General features: G+C 42.5%; 1 protein-coding gene across 1 annotated transcript in view; it reads right to left on the bottom strand.

The window, feature by feature from the left end:
• Positions 1–14,388, bottom strand: part of MICU1 (mitochondrial calcium uptake 1) — a 294,629-nt gene that overhangs the window by 222,158 nt on the left and 58,083 nt on the right. Inside the window, exon 3 of the mRNA XM_077259125.1 lies at positions 1,844–2,021. Within this exon, the coding sequence (XP_077115240.1) occupies positions 1,844–2,021 (178 nt within the window). The remainder of the gene's footprint in view (positions 1–1,843; positions 2,022–14,388) is intronic.

Genomic DNA, 14,388 nt, shown 5'->3' with positions numbered 1-14,388 from the left:
TCTCTGGCTGCTATGGGCATAAAAGAGGACAAACTTATGGTGTGGCCACCATCTTCCCCTGACCTCAACCCCATTGAGAACCTCTGGAGCATCATCAAAAGGAGTGTCTATGATGGCGGGAGGCAGTTCACATCTAAGCAACAGCTCTGGGAGGGTATTCTGTCCACATGCAAAACAATTGAAGCAGAAACCATCCAAAAACTGACAAATTCAATGGACGAGAGAGTTCAGAAGCTTCTTTCGAACAAGGGGTCCTATGTGCAAATGTAACATCACCTAGAATAAAGTTTTCACTTGAAAACTGTTTGATTTCATTTTGTAATAAGCTGATAATGCTTATAACTTCACAATTGACCATTTTTTGTTAAAAATAAAAAAAAAAAGGTTGAAAACTCTGCTGTGCATAATAATTTGGAACATGCATTTTGAGTGTTTATTTTTTTTTTTTAAATATACTGTTTTCATAGGCAGTTTGTTCCAAAACATTGCAATTATACTAGAATAGTAGATGACTGGAAAATAACAATGACTGCAATTCAGATAGGTAATTTAGAGAAAATATGAGGAAATATTATTTGCATAATAATTTGGAACACAGTGTAGACTGCGGAATATGGGCATCTCTGATTTGGATCTTTGCTTTTCATGCTTAACAGCTCAAGAAACGTTAATAAATGTTGTCTGGACCAGTCCCAAGCTCTCGCCACTATGGTCAGAGACAAGTCATTTTAATGCAAACCTATTTGCAGGTCCTGTGGGTCCTCTTCACACAAGTGTGGTCTGCAAGGGGGGTCTTGGATGATTTGAAAAAAATTCCTACATACGACTCTTTCGCATATTTCTTTTCTGTGCCATGACAGCGGTTATATTGATATAGAAGTCGACAGAAATTCCTTCGGTGTATCAATGGTCTAATTAAGTTAACAAATATACTCCCTTCTACAAAAGCACTTTATATGTCCATGAAATATTCAAATTTGAGAGAGGTTCTCCTGGGGTTGGAAGCGGAGGACTGCGTGAAAGAGTGAGTGTCAATGTATGTATGAATGCCACCAATACCCTGCAAATCAATGCATTCTAATATAGCTGTCAGAATGTCTCCAGAATGCCCTGCGCCTTTCGAATAGGAGCTTCTGAAGCAGCTGTAGGACTAATGATCTAAAATGTGGTTCACAAGAGTTGTGGGCTCTATGAGGCGCTCTGACGATTGTGCTTTAGTCCCGCATATATATAGCTCTATTTCCCAAAGAGAAGCCACAAGAATGTCCTTTTGGCCTATATCACGGTGGCATGCTGATGTTTTGTTAGCAGACTGAGCATTGTTATAGAGGTCCTTTGCAAAATTATGGGCGATGTTGTATACGGTGGTAAACATCAACATATTTCTGCTGGAGATATACATCATACAATCTACCAGAGTACAGTCTCAAACACAGACTTCGGTACTCTACAGCAGAACCACTGATCCGGTCACACACTGCTGTACTCCATCTTAAATTACGAAGCTTTGCTGACTTCAACAGAATTACTGTGAGTTTCTTACCAATGCTGACATAATGCTATGTGCATAAGGTAGTCTAAACAATCAGACTCACTGGAGAGACATGACAGCCACCAAAGCTTCAGTCTCAGCTATAAAAGGGGAAGGGATTCAAAATGAAAAGAATAACACAAATGAATCTGAGGAACCAAATCCTCACTATAGTGAATTAGTGTTTGAAGAAGTCACCAAACTGGCATTGTATCAAATAACAACCCTAGTAAATTAAAGGATACTTCATGTAAGAAAATATATTTCAACCTGATAATCTCATGATTTGTCTGTCACCATCAGTCCACATACCTTCCGATCCCTAAACCCTACACGTTGCTTTTTCTTTTTTCCTTCCGGCTGCTGGTCTTCTTCACTTGACTCCACAGCCTGGTCATCACTGTTCTCTTGGTCCTCTGCCTCCTTCGCTTTGGCATTGTTCTCTTCTCTCAAGTTGTGTTTCACTGAAGACTGTGCTTCAGCATTGGCTCTGGTGAAAAAAAAAAAAAAATTCTCATGATACACAAATATTCCTTATTCTGTTTTTATATTCCCTTAACACATTGTATTAAGCACACGACAAAACAGACAGTGTCATCATTGTAAAGTTGCAATAAAAGGAGAAATGGAAGTAATGAGACAAAAAATAAAGCGATTAGCTTAAAGAGTAACCATTGTTCTAATTTCCATTTCAGAAATCAATTGTACACAAAAATAGGCAACTCTGTAATATATCTTATCAGAAAAGTTACTTCTTTCTCCATGTGGATTTATCTGTCATTCTGAATATTCAGCATAAGCAATTATATTAATGTTAGAACTAGAGCTGAGCGGTGTTCGAGTCGAACGGTTCGACAATTTCAAATTCGAGCTGTTTTGGGCGGTGTTCGAGTCGTTCGACGAACCCGAACAATTTGCTTAAAATTCGGCTGTTCGAGTTTCTGTTCGATAACTGTTCGTTCACCAAAAGCCTAGCTTGATTAGCACATTAAAACTGTTTATCATTGTTAATGGACTGTTTCAGTGTATAGTGGGCGGGGGATAGATCTGTGCTGAAATAACGCTGATCTCCATTTTTTTTTCTTTCCCGCATTTACAGAGGGGCGGTGCAGTCTCTCAGCCTATCAGCAGTGCACACTCACACAGCAATGTGCATGTGGTGCACACAAGCAAGGGCATGTGTCACTGGCTGTGTATGTCACATGTCCTTGCCCTATAAGAACCAGCCATTTGCCCCGTCGCCACCATTTCCTCACTGCTGCAGCTTAGTGTTAGACGGCACCGCTGCTGCTGTGGGCGCTATACAGACTAAGGCTGGAGTCACACTCAGCGTAAGACAATACTGTCCGTTTTTTACGGCCGTAATACGGAGAAATGTTCCCAAAATAGTGGTCCGTATGTCATCCGTAGGCAGGGTGTGTCAGCGTATTTTGAGCATGGCATCCTCCGTATGTAATCCGTATGGCATCCGTACTGCGATATTTTCTCGCAGGCTTGCAAAACCGACATCTAATGGATTTATGTGCTCAAATGTTCGGTAAAACATATATACAGTATATATATATATAAAATTTGGAGCTGCTAAAATAAAGGGTTAAATGGCGGAAAAAATTGGCGTGGGCTCCCCCGCAATTTTCTCCGCCAGAGTGGTAAAGCCAGTGACTGAGGGCAGATATTAATAGCCAGGAGAGGGTCCATGGTTATTGGCCCCCCCCTGGCTACAAACATCTGCCCCCAGCCACCCTAGAAAAGGCACATCTGGAAGATGCGCCTATTCTGGCACTTGGCCACTCTCTTCCCACTCCCGAGTAGCGGTGGGATATGGGGTAATGAAGGGTTAATGTCACCTTGCTATTGTAAGGTGACATTAAGCCAGATTAATAATGGAGAGGCGTCAGTTATGTCACCTATGCATTATTAATCCAATTGTCTGAAAGGGTTAAAAATACACACACACACACACACATTATTAAAAATTATTTTAATGAAATAAACACACAGGTTGTTTTAGTATTTTATTGTTCTCTCAATCCATCTGAAGACCCTCGCTTGGCAAAATAATAAACCCACAATATACATACCCTCTGATGACCTGTCACGTCCAAAGAGGTAATCCATCTGAAGGGGTTAATTATTTTACAGCCAGGAGCAGTGCTAAAGCACTCGCTCGTGTCTGTATTCCCCGGGTGCTGAAAGGAAATCTGAGTGATCTGTACTTACATTGAGTTGCGGTGAGGCGCCCTCTGGTGGATGAACTCATATGAACTCGAGCGTGGGAACTTTTCCAAGGCTCCAGTTCATGAGAACATCCACCAGAGGGCGCCTCACCGCAACCCTGTGTGTTTATTTCATTAAAATAATTTTTAATAATGTGTGTGTGTGTTTTTTAACCCTTTCAGACAATTGGATTAATAATGGATAGGTGTCATAATTGACGCCTCTCCATTATTAATCTGGCTTAATGTCACCTTACAATAGCAAGGTGACATTAACCCTTCATTACCCCATATCCCACCGCTACACGCGAGTGGGAAGAGAGTGGCCAAGTGCCAGAATAGGCGCATCTTCCAGATGTGCCTTTTCTGGAGTGGCTGGGGGCAGATGTTTGTAGCCAGGGGCGGCCAATAACCATGGACCCTCTCCTGGCTATTAATATCTGCCCTCAGTCACTGGCTTTACCACTCTGGCGGAGAAAATTGCGCGGGAGCCCACACCAATTTTTTCCGCGATTTAACCCTTTATTTTAGCAGCTACAGCGCCCAAATTTTGCACATACACACTACTAACATTAGTAGTGTGGAATATGCAAAAAAAAAGGGGATATGAGATGGTTTACTGTATGTAAACCATGTCTCATATCCTGTCGGGTTTGGGAAGGAGAAATGAAAAGCCGGCAATTGAATTACCGGCTTTTCACTAACACCGCTGCGTATTTCTCGCAAGTCACACTGCTGGTAAGTGTGGAATCCGTATTTTTCTCGCCCCCATAGACTTTCATTGGCGTTTTTTTTGCCCTATACGGTTACAAACGCAGCATGCTGCGATTTTCTACGGCCGTACAAGACCATATATTACAGATGCGTAATATACGGCTGGTAGGAGCAGCCCCATAGAGAATAATTGGGCCGTGTGTAATGCGATTTTTACGGACGTATTTTTGGCGCTCATACGTCCGTAAAACTCGCTAGTGTGACGCCGGCCTAAGAGTGTTTTTTTTGGAGTGAATTGTCAGAGAGATAGGTTTAGGGAGTCGGGAGGAGTCGGGACTAGTTGTAATATCAGCCCTTTTCAGGGTAGGTTATAGCAGTTCATGGCACTGTTTGCCAGGCAAGTTTGAGCCAGTGCTGTGGAAGTGTTAGTCACAGCATTTGGTGTAATCTAGCTCAGCCAATCCTTTTGGGCTACTAGCATCGGCTGATAGTCATCTGAGTAGACCGCCTGTGAAGCTAGCTACACTGCCTCTGTATCAATTTTTACTGCATCTAATCCAGTTAATAGTTTAGGGCCTAGGAGCAGTGTCTGCACGTCAGCAGAGTAGCCCGCCTGTGAAACTAACTACACGGCCTGTGTATCTCAATTTTCACTGCATCTAATCCAGTTGATAGTTTTGGGCCTAGTACCACAGTTTGGCCACTCAGTTCTGCTCGGTTTTCATCCATCGGTTGTTGTGCCAACAACTACAGATACAGAGTTGCCAATTAGTTAAGCACTAAAATGAGTGGCAAAAGGTCTGCTGCTGGTGGAAAGGGGAATAGGCGTGTTGGAAAGGGAAAAAAAGGTTGTGTCCGTGGGGTAGGTGGTAAAGCAACAGTAACATCTGCAGAAGAAAGACCATCTTCCAGCCAAAGTAAGATGTCTACTTCTTTTCGTGGACAATCTGATATGATCCTTTTCTTACGACCATCGCTACAAGCAACGCCAAAAATTCCAGATGAGGCACAAAAACAGCAGCTGCTTGAACGGATATCAAGTGCTCGTTCAAGTGGGCTCTCCTCCATGTCAACTTCAGCATCACAACTACTCCAGTCCTCAGAGTTGTCACCCCAATCGCACTTGCTTCCTCACAGCTCCCAAATCTCCAGCTGCCCGTCTGAGCATGGGGTAACACACATGGTTGAGTCTGTAGAGCTGTTTACGCATACTATAGCCTGGGAATCAGAGCTCTGCTCCAGAGCTTCGATAAATCCAGATGAGGAAATGATCTGCACTGATGCCCAGAATCTTTGTGAGTCGGATCCAGGCCCAGATGAAGAAGGTTCTGAGCATAATGTAGACCCTCGTTCCCAAACTGTAACTCCTGTTGGTGGAGACAATGAGGAACATGATGATGAGACTGAGATACCTGATTGGAACGAAAACTTGACTTTTCGGTCGGGGCAGGAAGAGGTTGGCTCTGAGGACGACGGGTGTGAGAACACACAGGATGATGATAACGAGGTTGTAGACCCCACTTACTGTCAACCCCCAGTCTGCCAGTCCATGAGGTCAGCAGAGGAGGTGGAGGAGGATGCTAGTGACGAGTCTGATGACGAGGTAACGATGCGCCTTCCTGGACAGAGACGGAGTACTGGAAGCACGTCAACAACTGCATCCTCAACCCCAACTGTGCCTCAGACCAGAAGTCGTGGTGGCTCTTCAGGTCGCACGGGCTCTAAGCCTTGCATAGCCTGGGCATTTTTTGACATCGCAAAGGATGACCCAACTCATGTTGTCTGTAAGATTTGTCAACAAAATCCCAGTAGAGGCCAAAAAAAACACTAGCTTGAGTACTTCATGCATGAACCGTCCCATGGCTATGAGGCATAAGTTGCAGTGGGAAGCTCACTGTGCTACAATGCGGCCTAGTGGGCCGGGTCAACCACCGTCTGTTTACCTAAGTACTATTTTTAACGGCATCTGGCCCAGGAAATCCTTTTGGGCCTAGTAGAATTTAGTGCTACTCAGCAGCGAACTCCACCCATGAAGCAAGCTACACCGCCTGTTGATCTAATTACTAATTTTTAACTGCATCTAGCCCAGGAAATCCTTTTGGGCCTAGTAGAATTTGGTGCTACTCAGCAGCATACTTCACCCATGAAGCAAGCTACACCTCCTGTTTACCTAATTACTATTTTGTAACAGCATCTGGCCCAGGAAATCCTTTTGGGCCTAGTAGCAATTTCTGCTACTCAGCAGAGTACCCCACCCATGAAGCAAGCTACACCGCCTTCTTTCTTTCTCAATCTAACCCCTCGGCTCTGGGGTGTCCACTCTCCCTCCAGCTCTCTCCTTCTCACAGGTGGACTACCGCGTGTTTTCACATTGTGGCGAATCTTTTGGGCCCAGGCATAAGAAGTAGTCGAGGTAATGGATAATATGTGCCGCCTTACAAACGTCCATGACGACACATTGGAGGAAGCAACTAAACGCCTCAAATAGTGAGCAGGATATGGAGCACCCCATGGGCAAACAGCGATCTATGTAGTATGCTCCTTCACAGAAGCAGCCCAATGGGAGGACACTACTAGGAGGCACAGGTAGTAACCGCAACGCCCCCTCAATGTCTGTTTTGGCCATTAGGGTGCCCCTTACCAACTTCTTGACCCGCCTGATTGCCTCGTCAAAGGAGGTACAGTACATAGTACTGAACTTGGTTCTGCGTCGATGCTGTCGTTTACTGACCTGCCCCTTGGATATGACAAATGGTGGATTAGTCTGAATGTATTGGGTTCATTTTTTGGCACAACTCCCAACGGGGGTACCACTACGTCTTCTAAGGAAAGTGTTCTGAATGGACCCGCCGCCATTCTACCTAAAGATATTTCTTATTTCATTTTTTTTGTCAAGACGTCTGGGTGTTGGTAGAGTGAGTTTAGCTTTTTACTCCAGTCTTTCTTGATTTTAGAAGGGCATGACATGCCTATATCTGTGTCTCCTCCTCCTTTTACTCCTCCACCTCTTTTCTTTTCGCGTGACTATATGTAGTTGTGACTATTCCATGTGTTTGTTGTGTCTTCTGAGCAGTTTGTCAGCTTTTGGACACCTTTTAAGGTGTTTTCTATGTGTTTTCCATGTGTGTGTATGTGTTTGCCTGCCATTGGTTTCAATGGGGTTCGACGGTGTTCGTCGAACATTCGACGAACAGTTCGTCGAACACGTCCCTGTTCGACGAACCGAACCCGAACACTAGGGAGGTGGCTCATCTCTAGTTAGAACTCAAGAATCTTTCAGGTCACAGTTGGCAAGGGTAAAAGCTAGAGACGTTCCAACAGGCTTTCAATACACTTGCTTGTGTTTTATGTGAATGAGGGCTGGAGATAATTAATAGAGTTCTAAAAAGGTTTTACATTAATCTATTATGACGTAATTCTATTAAGCTGCATTGCACAAAGATCAAACTACGTAAATGTTTTAATTCTTGTGAACTATGAGAAGCTTTCAAAGGGAAACAAAATGCTAAGTACATGAGGGAAAGCAGAAAGGTAAATTGTCAACCATACTGATAACGTGTGCCAAAGCTTGTGGTAAGCTATGTACATTGCCATTACTAGAATGGAACAGGTGTAGGACGCAAAATGGGTAGAGTAACCGACGCTTTAAATAAAATTATCGAAAGTAAGAAGCTATGTAATATGTCTTATTAAATAAATCTGCTTCTTTCTGGTCCTAGACTGATCATTCATTCTCAATTCATGGGTATGATCTGTCTTCAGTGAATATAGATTTTCCAGTACTGAGATAGGAGACGGCAGTTGTGCACAGAGTTCTATGAACACTGAATATTTTGCTTCAAGAGAAATTGCAGCAGAATGTCTGTGTGCACCTCCCATCTCCATAGAATTTTACAAGCACCAACTAACATCTGCTATCTGCTGTCTTCACTGAACACAGATTTTACCTGTGAACTGAGAGTAAAAGTTTAATCTAGGAGAATGAAACTGATTTCTCTGATAAGATAGATTACAAAGGGTCTAATTTTCATGTGAATTGTTAATTTTTGTAAGAAAATTTTAAACAAAAGTTACTCTTTAAGATCTGAGCCACTTCTACCAGTAATGTAGTCCACCCGCAAGACATTTTCTTGGTCCTCAGGACAACGGCGTATACGATGTTCACCTGTGGTAGTCACTGTTATCCGCAGCAGAATCATCTGTATGGGTTATATGTAACTAAAGTGGCCAGAAACTGACTGCTGCAGGCAACACCACCATGACACTCCCCCACTACACATATAAATGTAATGCAGAAACTGAGCTGGAAGAATGTAGAATTCACACATTTCAGGCCACTGTGTTAATGGAGGGGGGAATATTACGTTTTACACCCAAAACACAGGTATCAGACATTGATGCATCAGAATCCAGAAGAAGAAGGTTTGGATTGGATCTCCTTTACATTGGTGTAATATTAGTGGGACACAGAAGAGTAGTCCATTACACACGTGGCCAAAATGGTTAGTATCCGTCTGACAAAGTGAGAAAAACCCACAATGGTCACTGAAATATCTTAACTGACAAGAGTAATTTTCAACTTAAATTTGTAAGACTGTGATCTGACCCCAATGGACATACCCTGAGAGTGGCCAGCAGCATTTCTAAGTACAAGTGTCCTTCTCTATGTAGTCATCCTGTGTACTAGGCTCTTCTATAGCAGTAATGTTGACATTTACCATTCCTAGCTCTATTTCCCATTAGCATTCCAGCTTGTGCTATGCTCCTAGAGATGGTTTCTTTTCACATTACTTTAAGAAATCCAAGAAATGATTTGTATGTTTATGTTTTACTCAGTGAGATTTATGGTCTCTGAAGCGAATCACGTAGGTGTGAGCAGTGACTGATTGATGACTATGGATCACAAATCTATTTTATAACCAAATGTCAGCCGTCAAAATACTAAAAAACACAGGCTGAACATTTATGAAAGGATTTGTTTTCCTGACAAATCATCTTTTTAGCGGCCGTCTGGCTTCAACAGAAAATCTGCAGCCTGGATTTATATCACAGCTAAATGCTGTATGTAATGACCGAAAAGCGGCAAACCAGACCCCAAAATCTGGTACCAGGGGTTACAGAAATCCATTGCACCTCCCGAATACAAAAAAATAAATAGATAATAAAAAATAATACAATGCAAGGACTAAGAACCGCAAGGTTCAAAACGTGTCTGCACACGCTACTCTTCCCACATGGGGGTTGTGATTTTTACGCATATTTGATTACTAATCTTAAAAGAAAATTTTCAATAAAATTCAAAAGTTTTCACGGGACTGACTGAGCTGGATTACCTATTCGATCGATAGCAGTTTCCTGCAGCACTGCAGTTTCCGTGCTCGGAGTGCTGGATGAGTTGATCGGTGAGCTGGCTTTTTTGCACTTTTTTATCCTGAATTCAAAAGGTCCAAATCCCAGCTGTATGCGCACAAAGTAGACAATGACACACTAGATACATGGGGGAAATTTACTTAGGCCAGAACTCCAAATACCTGTCTTAAAGGATTGTTTTACTACTATGATATTGATGGCCTATCCATAGTATACGCCATAATTGGCTGATCAATGGGAGTCCTACAGCCAACATCCCCAGCAATAAAAGCTTGTCTCCACTGTCTGTGGCTGGATGTAAATTCATGTGAACAGAAGCTGACTAACGACGCAGAAGGCATTGCTAATAGCTCTGTTACACATAATATTTGGCCATATACACCTATTTGAGGTAGATGTCTAGGAGTATAAGTTGAAAAAGGAACCACTCAGAACAGATAATATTAGAATCCTAGAAACAACCAAAAACCAAAAACAACAAGGATCCCTAAAATATAACTTTTAATAATTATCAAAGCTAAAAACAGTTTGCTCCAGTATAAGACAATGATATTAAGAAAAATACAAACAGCTCAAAGAACAAAAATAAACTAATTTCCCTGTCAGATGTCCTATTACTGGTCCCTACCTGACAGCGGAGGTTGACACCCTAAGTTTCTGCGGTAGGCGCCCCCGCTCCTCGACGACTGGCCCTAATAGCCCTAATTACACCCTATATTCCCTAAAGGAGACCTACTAATTACCAATACCCAGGAAAAAATGAAACAAATATAAAAAATCAAAAAAATGCAAAAATTAGAATAGAAAAAAGCAAAAAAAATGAACTCAGCAGAAAAAACAAAATTGTTATTTAGTACCAGACAAAAAGGTCCCTAATAGGGAGTAATAGAAAAATCACAACTATTGGGTGAAAATATCAGTGTCTCGTTTATCCAAAAAATATATATCAGCGGGCCACTCCATCCCACATTCCTATTTAAGTAAACGTATAGTCATGTGTATCCAAAATTTTCAAGTGGTCAGATGACTCCCAGATAGACAATGTCCTCAATAGGACTGCGGCCCACATAAACACAGAGACATCGCCACAACAAACAGGGGACCACCAGAGCAGGTTAAACAACCAAACAGACAACACCCCATAGCTCAATACTATAGTACACGCTTCTACTCATCTGCATCCCAGAGGCGTTGTGGGTATTAAAAAGAAAAAACCCAGGACAGAAAGAAGATGAACAAAAACCCGGCTGTACGTAAATAAGTAAAAGCAATAGCGTATATACATAACATAGGGTACTTAGTAAGTGCAGAGCAGAACCTGGTCCCGAATGGATACCCAGCAAATGGGAAGCTATACAAACATTATGTCCAGCTCAAAGAAAGGGAGGCTACAACCTTACCGGCACTAAATACAGAAACCTGAAACGCAACAACAACAAAAAAAGGTTTAGGACCATCTCGATTGTGGTATACTGACGCTGGTGGGATGGCTTTCACACTTGATTTTTTTTTTTTTAAAGGAAAAACGGTGTTGAACAAGTACTGCATGTTATTTATATCGACTATTGCTTTTACTTACAGCAGGTTATATGTTTATTTTGCTTCTGTCCTGAAATATATTAAGCAGGCTTCCAACTATAAAGATATTGATGGTGATAATTAGGTTGGCGGGGGTGTCGGTACTATGTACTTTACTACAGTAAGTGGATTCTGAATGTAAAATCAGTGAAGAACATGGCAGCAGTGGGGTTAGTGCAAAGAATGAGCTCTCGCTCTTTCACTGCAAGAACGGTTGTGTGGGCTGTGGAGTGTGGGGGCGTATGTCTTCACTTTACATACCATGGATGAACAATCCAGAAGTCTGGACTCTTGCTAGATTGCTAGAAATTTAGGCCCTTTGAAGGGACATTTGGGGATACTTCTGACTATTTTTGTGAATAGATATTTATTTAGAAAACTCATTCTGGGGATCTTCATTTTGTAGGCAATAAAGATTGCAGCCCCAGACTGGTGACAGGTACTCTTTTAAAGCTTGATGTAAGCAAGGCCACCAGACCTTTCAGTCCCCTTCGCCTCTAATTGCTTGAAATTCTGTTTGAATTCCAGTTTTTGACTTGCATTGTATGTCTTTGCATTCTAATCCAGCCAAATTGTCATACAGAAAAATCATTAAAGTGAGGGTATTAGAAAAAAAAGGAAGTATCACCTCAGAAACAGTAGACATCCAAGATGTGAATCAATGAACATGGCAGAGGAGCAATACCAGACAAGATAGGCACAGCTGTTGGGGAAATGACTGATTTTCTAAAGTCTGACAACCTCCCTAATACTGCTAAAATAATTACAGACAACTCCAGCATTTTTTTTTCTCGCCTCCATTCGCCTTCAGTATCATATTGTTACCAACCGGCTTAAAGAAAGTCTATGAGTCTCAGAGTGTGTTTCTCGTATAGATAGGAACACATCACACACACATTATTGATGCCTAATAAAGAGGGCAATAAAAGGGAAAAAAAATATGCTGGACTTTTCCTTTAATGAATATGGTTTAAAACTATTCAATGAGTAAAGCCAGCTTCACACATGCACATTTCCCAGTCCGCTGAAGAACCTACTATGGGTCTGCTGACCCAGCTTCATAGACTTATTTCGGATCAGAAGACTGTGGTCGGCCCGGAAACTGAAGTCTGATAGCAGACCTCTAAAGCCAGTCTTGGTGTAAAAGAAAGGTTCAGACTACATAATGATTTTCATTTACAAGGAATTACTGTAAAATCCAATGATAACTTCAATTTTTCCACATGTTGCCCCAGCCAAATAAACGTTACGGTTCTAACCTAGCTCACAATACTAGATAATCATAATTGTACAGCAGGATTTATTTCTTCTTATGGCACTCGGGCTTTAACCCAACACTGCAGAGTAGTTACAGTAAAAGTCTGGAGAACAAAATACTCTGGAAACAATCACATTGGCAAAGAGGCAGGAAAGGTTAAGTGACTTGGAAAAAAGCTAGCAGGAGTGACTACAGCTGACAGAAGAGTGGCTTTCTATGTTCAGAGCCTACAACTGAGGGCTCTTACCGCGTGTATGTACCAACCTACATAGGAAAACAAGCGCACACAAAGTTCTCATAAAAGCTGACAATTTATTAAATACACTTAAAGATTTCAATACAAAAGACATACATATAACAAAACAGAATGTTCCTAGTGACACCAGTAACATGTACAAAGTGAGAGATGTAAAGAAACATGACAGATTCCAAATAGGACAAAGAGCCTCATCAACATAATTCAAGTCAACAAACAAGTGTCATTACTGGCACTAAATAGATTCGTGAAAAAATGCATAAGGTACTAAAGTACTTACACAAAAGATGATATGTCAGTGAAAAGGGGAGGTCTGGTACATGCGTCCTGGTCCACCTGCCCCAACGCACGCTTCACTCAGAGGATTCATCAGGGGTGACATTTCATCTGTATCACTACCATGGTTTGGACCATTTGTCACTGTCTTATTACAACAGGTCCCTATTATACACATGTATGTACCTTCCGTAAATCCAATTTATGGTTTACTTTGTTTACCAGCACTTGCACTTTAATATATTTGTATTTTTATTTATTGGCATTTAGTATTTCCCATGACTATGCAATCTATATATATAAGAGGCATCGTGATTACTCGCTAATCCCGCCCCCTGCACAGTAGCTCCGCCCCCCACCCCATTACCACACACAATCTCGCCCCCCACAACATTACAACACACAATCCCACCCCCAGCACATTACCATACACAATCCCGCCCCCCACCACATTACCACACATAATCCCGCCCCCCACCACATTACCACATAATCCCGCCCCCCACCACATTACGACACATAATCCCGCCCCCCACATTACCACAAATAATCCCGCCCCCCACCACATTACCACATAATCCCACCCCCCACCACATTACCACACATAATCCCGCCCCCCACCACATTACCACACATAATCCCGCCCCCCACCACATTACCACATAATCCCGCCCCCCACCACATTACCACACATAATCCCGCCCCCCACCACATTACCACACATAATCCCGCCCCCGACCACATTACCACATAATCCCGCCCCCCACCACATTACGACATATAATCCCGCCCCCCACATTACCACACATAATCCCGCCCCCCACCACATTACCACATAATCCCACCCCCCACCACATTACCACACATAATCCTGCCCCTCACCACATTACCACACATAATCCTGCCCCTCACCACATTAACACACATAATCCCGCCCCCCACCACATTACCACACATAATCCTGCCCCCCACCACATTACCACACATAATCCTGCCCCCCACCACATTACCACACATAATCCTGCCCCTCACCACATTAACACACATAATCCCGCCCCCCACCACATTACCACACATAATCCTGCCCCCCACCACATTACCACACATAATCCTGCCCCCCACCACATTACCACACATAATCCCGCCCCCCACCACATTATCACACATAATCCCGCCCCCTGCACAGTAG

This window comes from Ranitomeya variabilis, chromosome 4 (assembly GCF_051348905.1).
Source record: "Ranitomeya variabilis isolate aRanVar5 chromosome 4, aRanVar5.hap1, whole genome shotgun sequence".
NCBI lineage: Eukaryota > Metazoa > Chordata > Amphibia > Anura > Dendrobatidae > Ranitomeya > Ranitomeya variabilis.
Note: the sequence above shows the minus strand (reverse complement) of the source record. Positions and strands in the feature narration are given on the sequence as shown.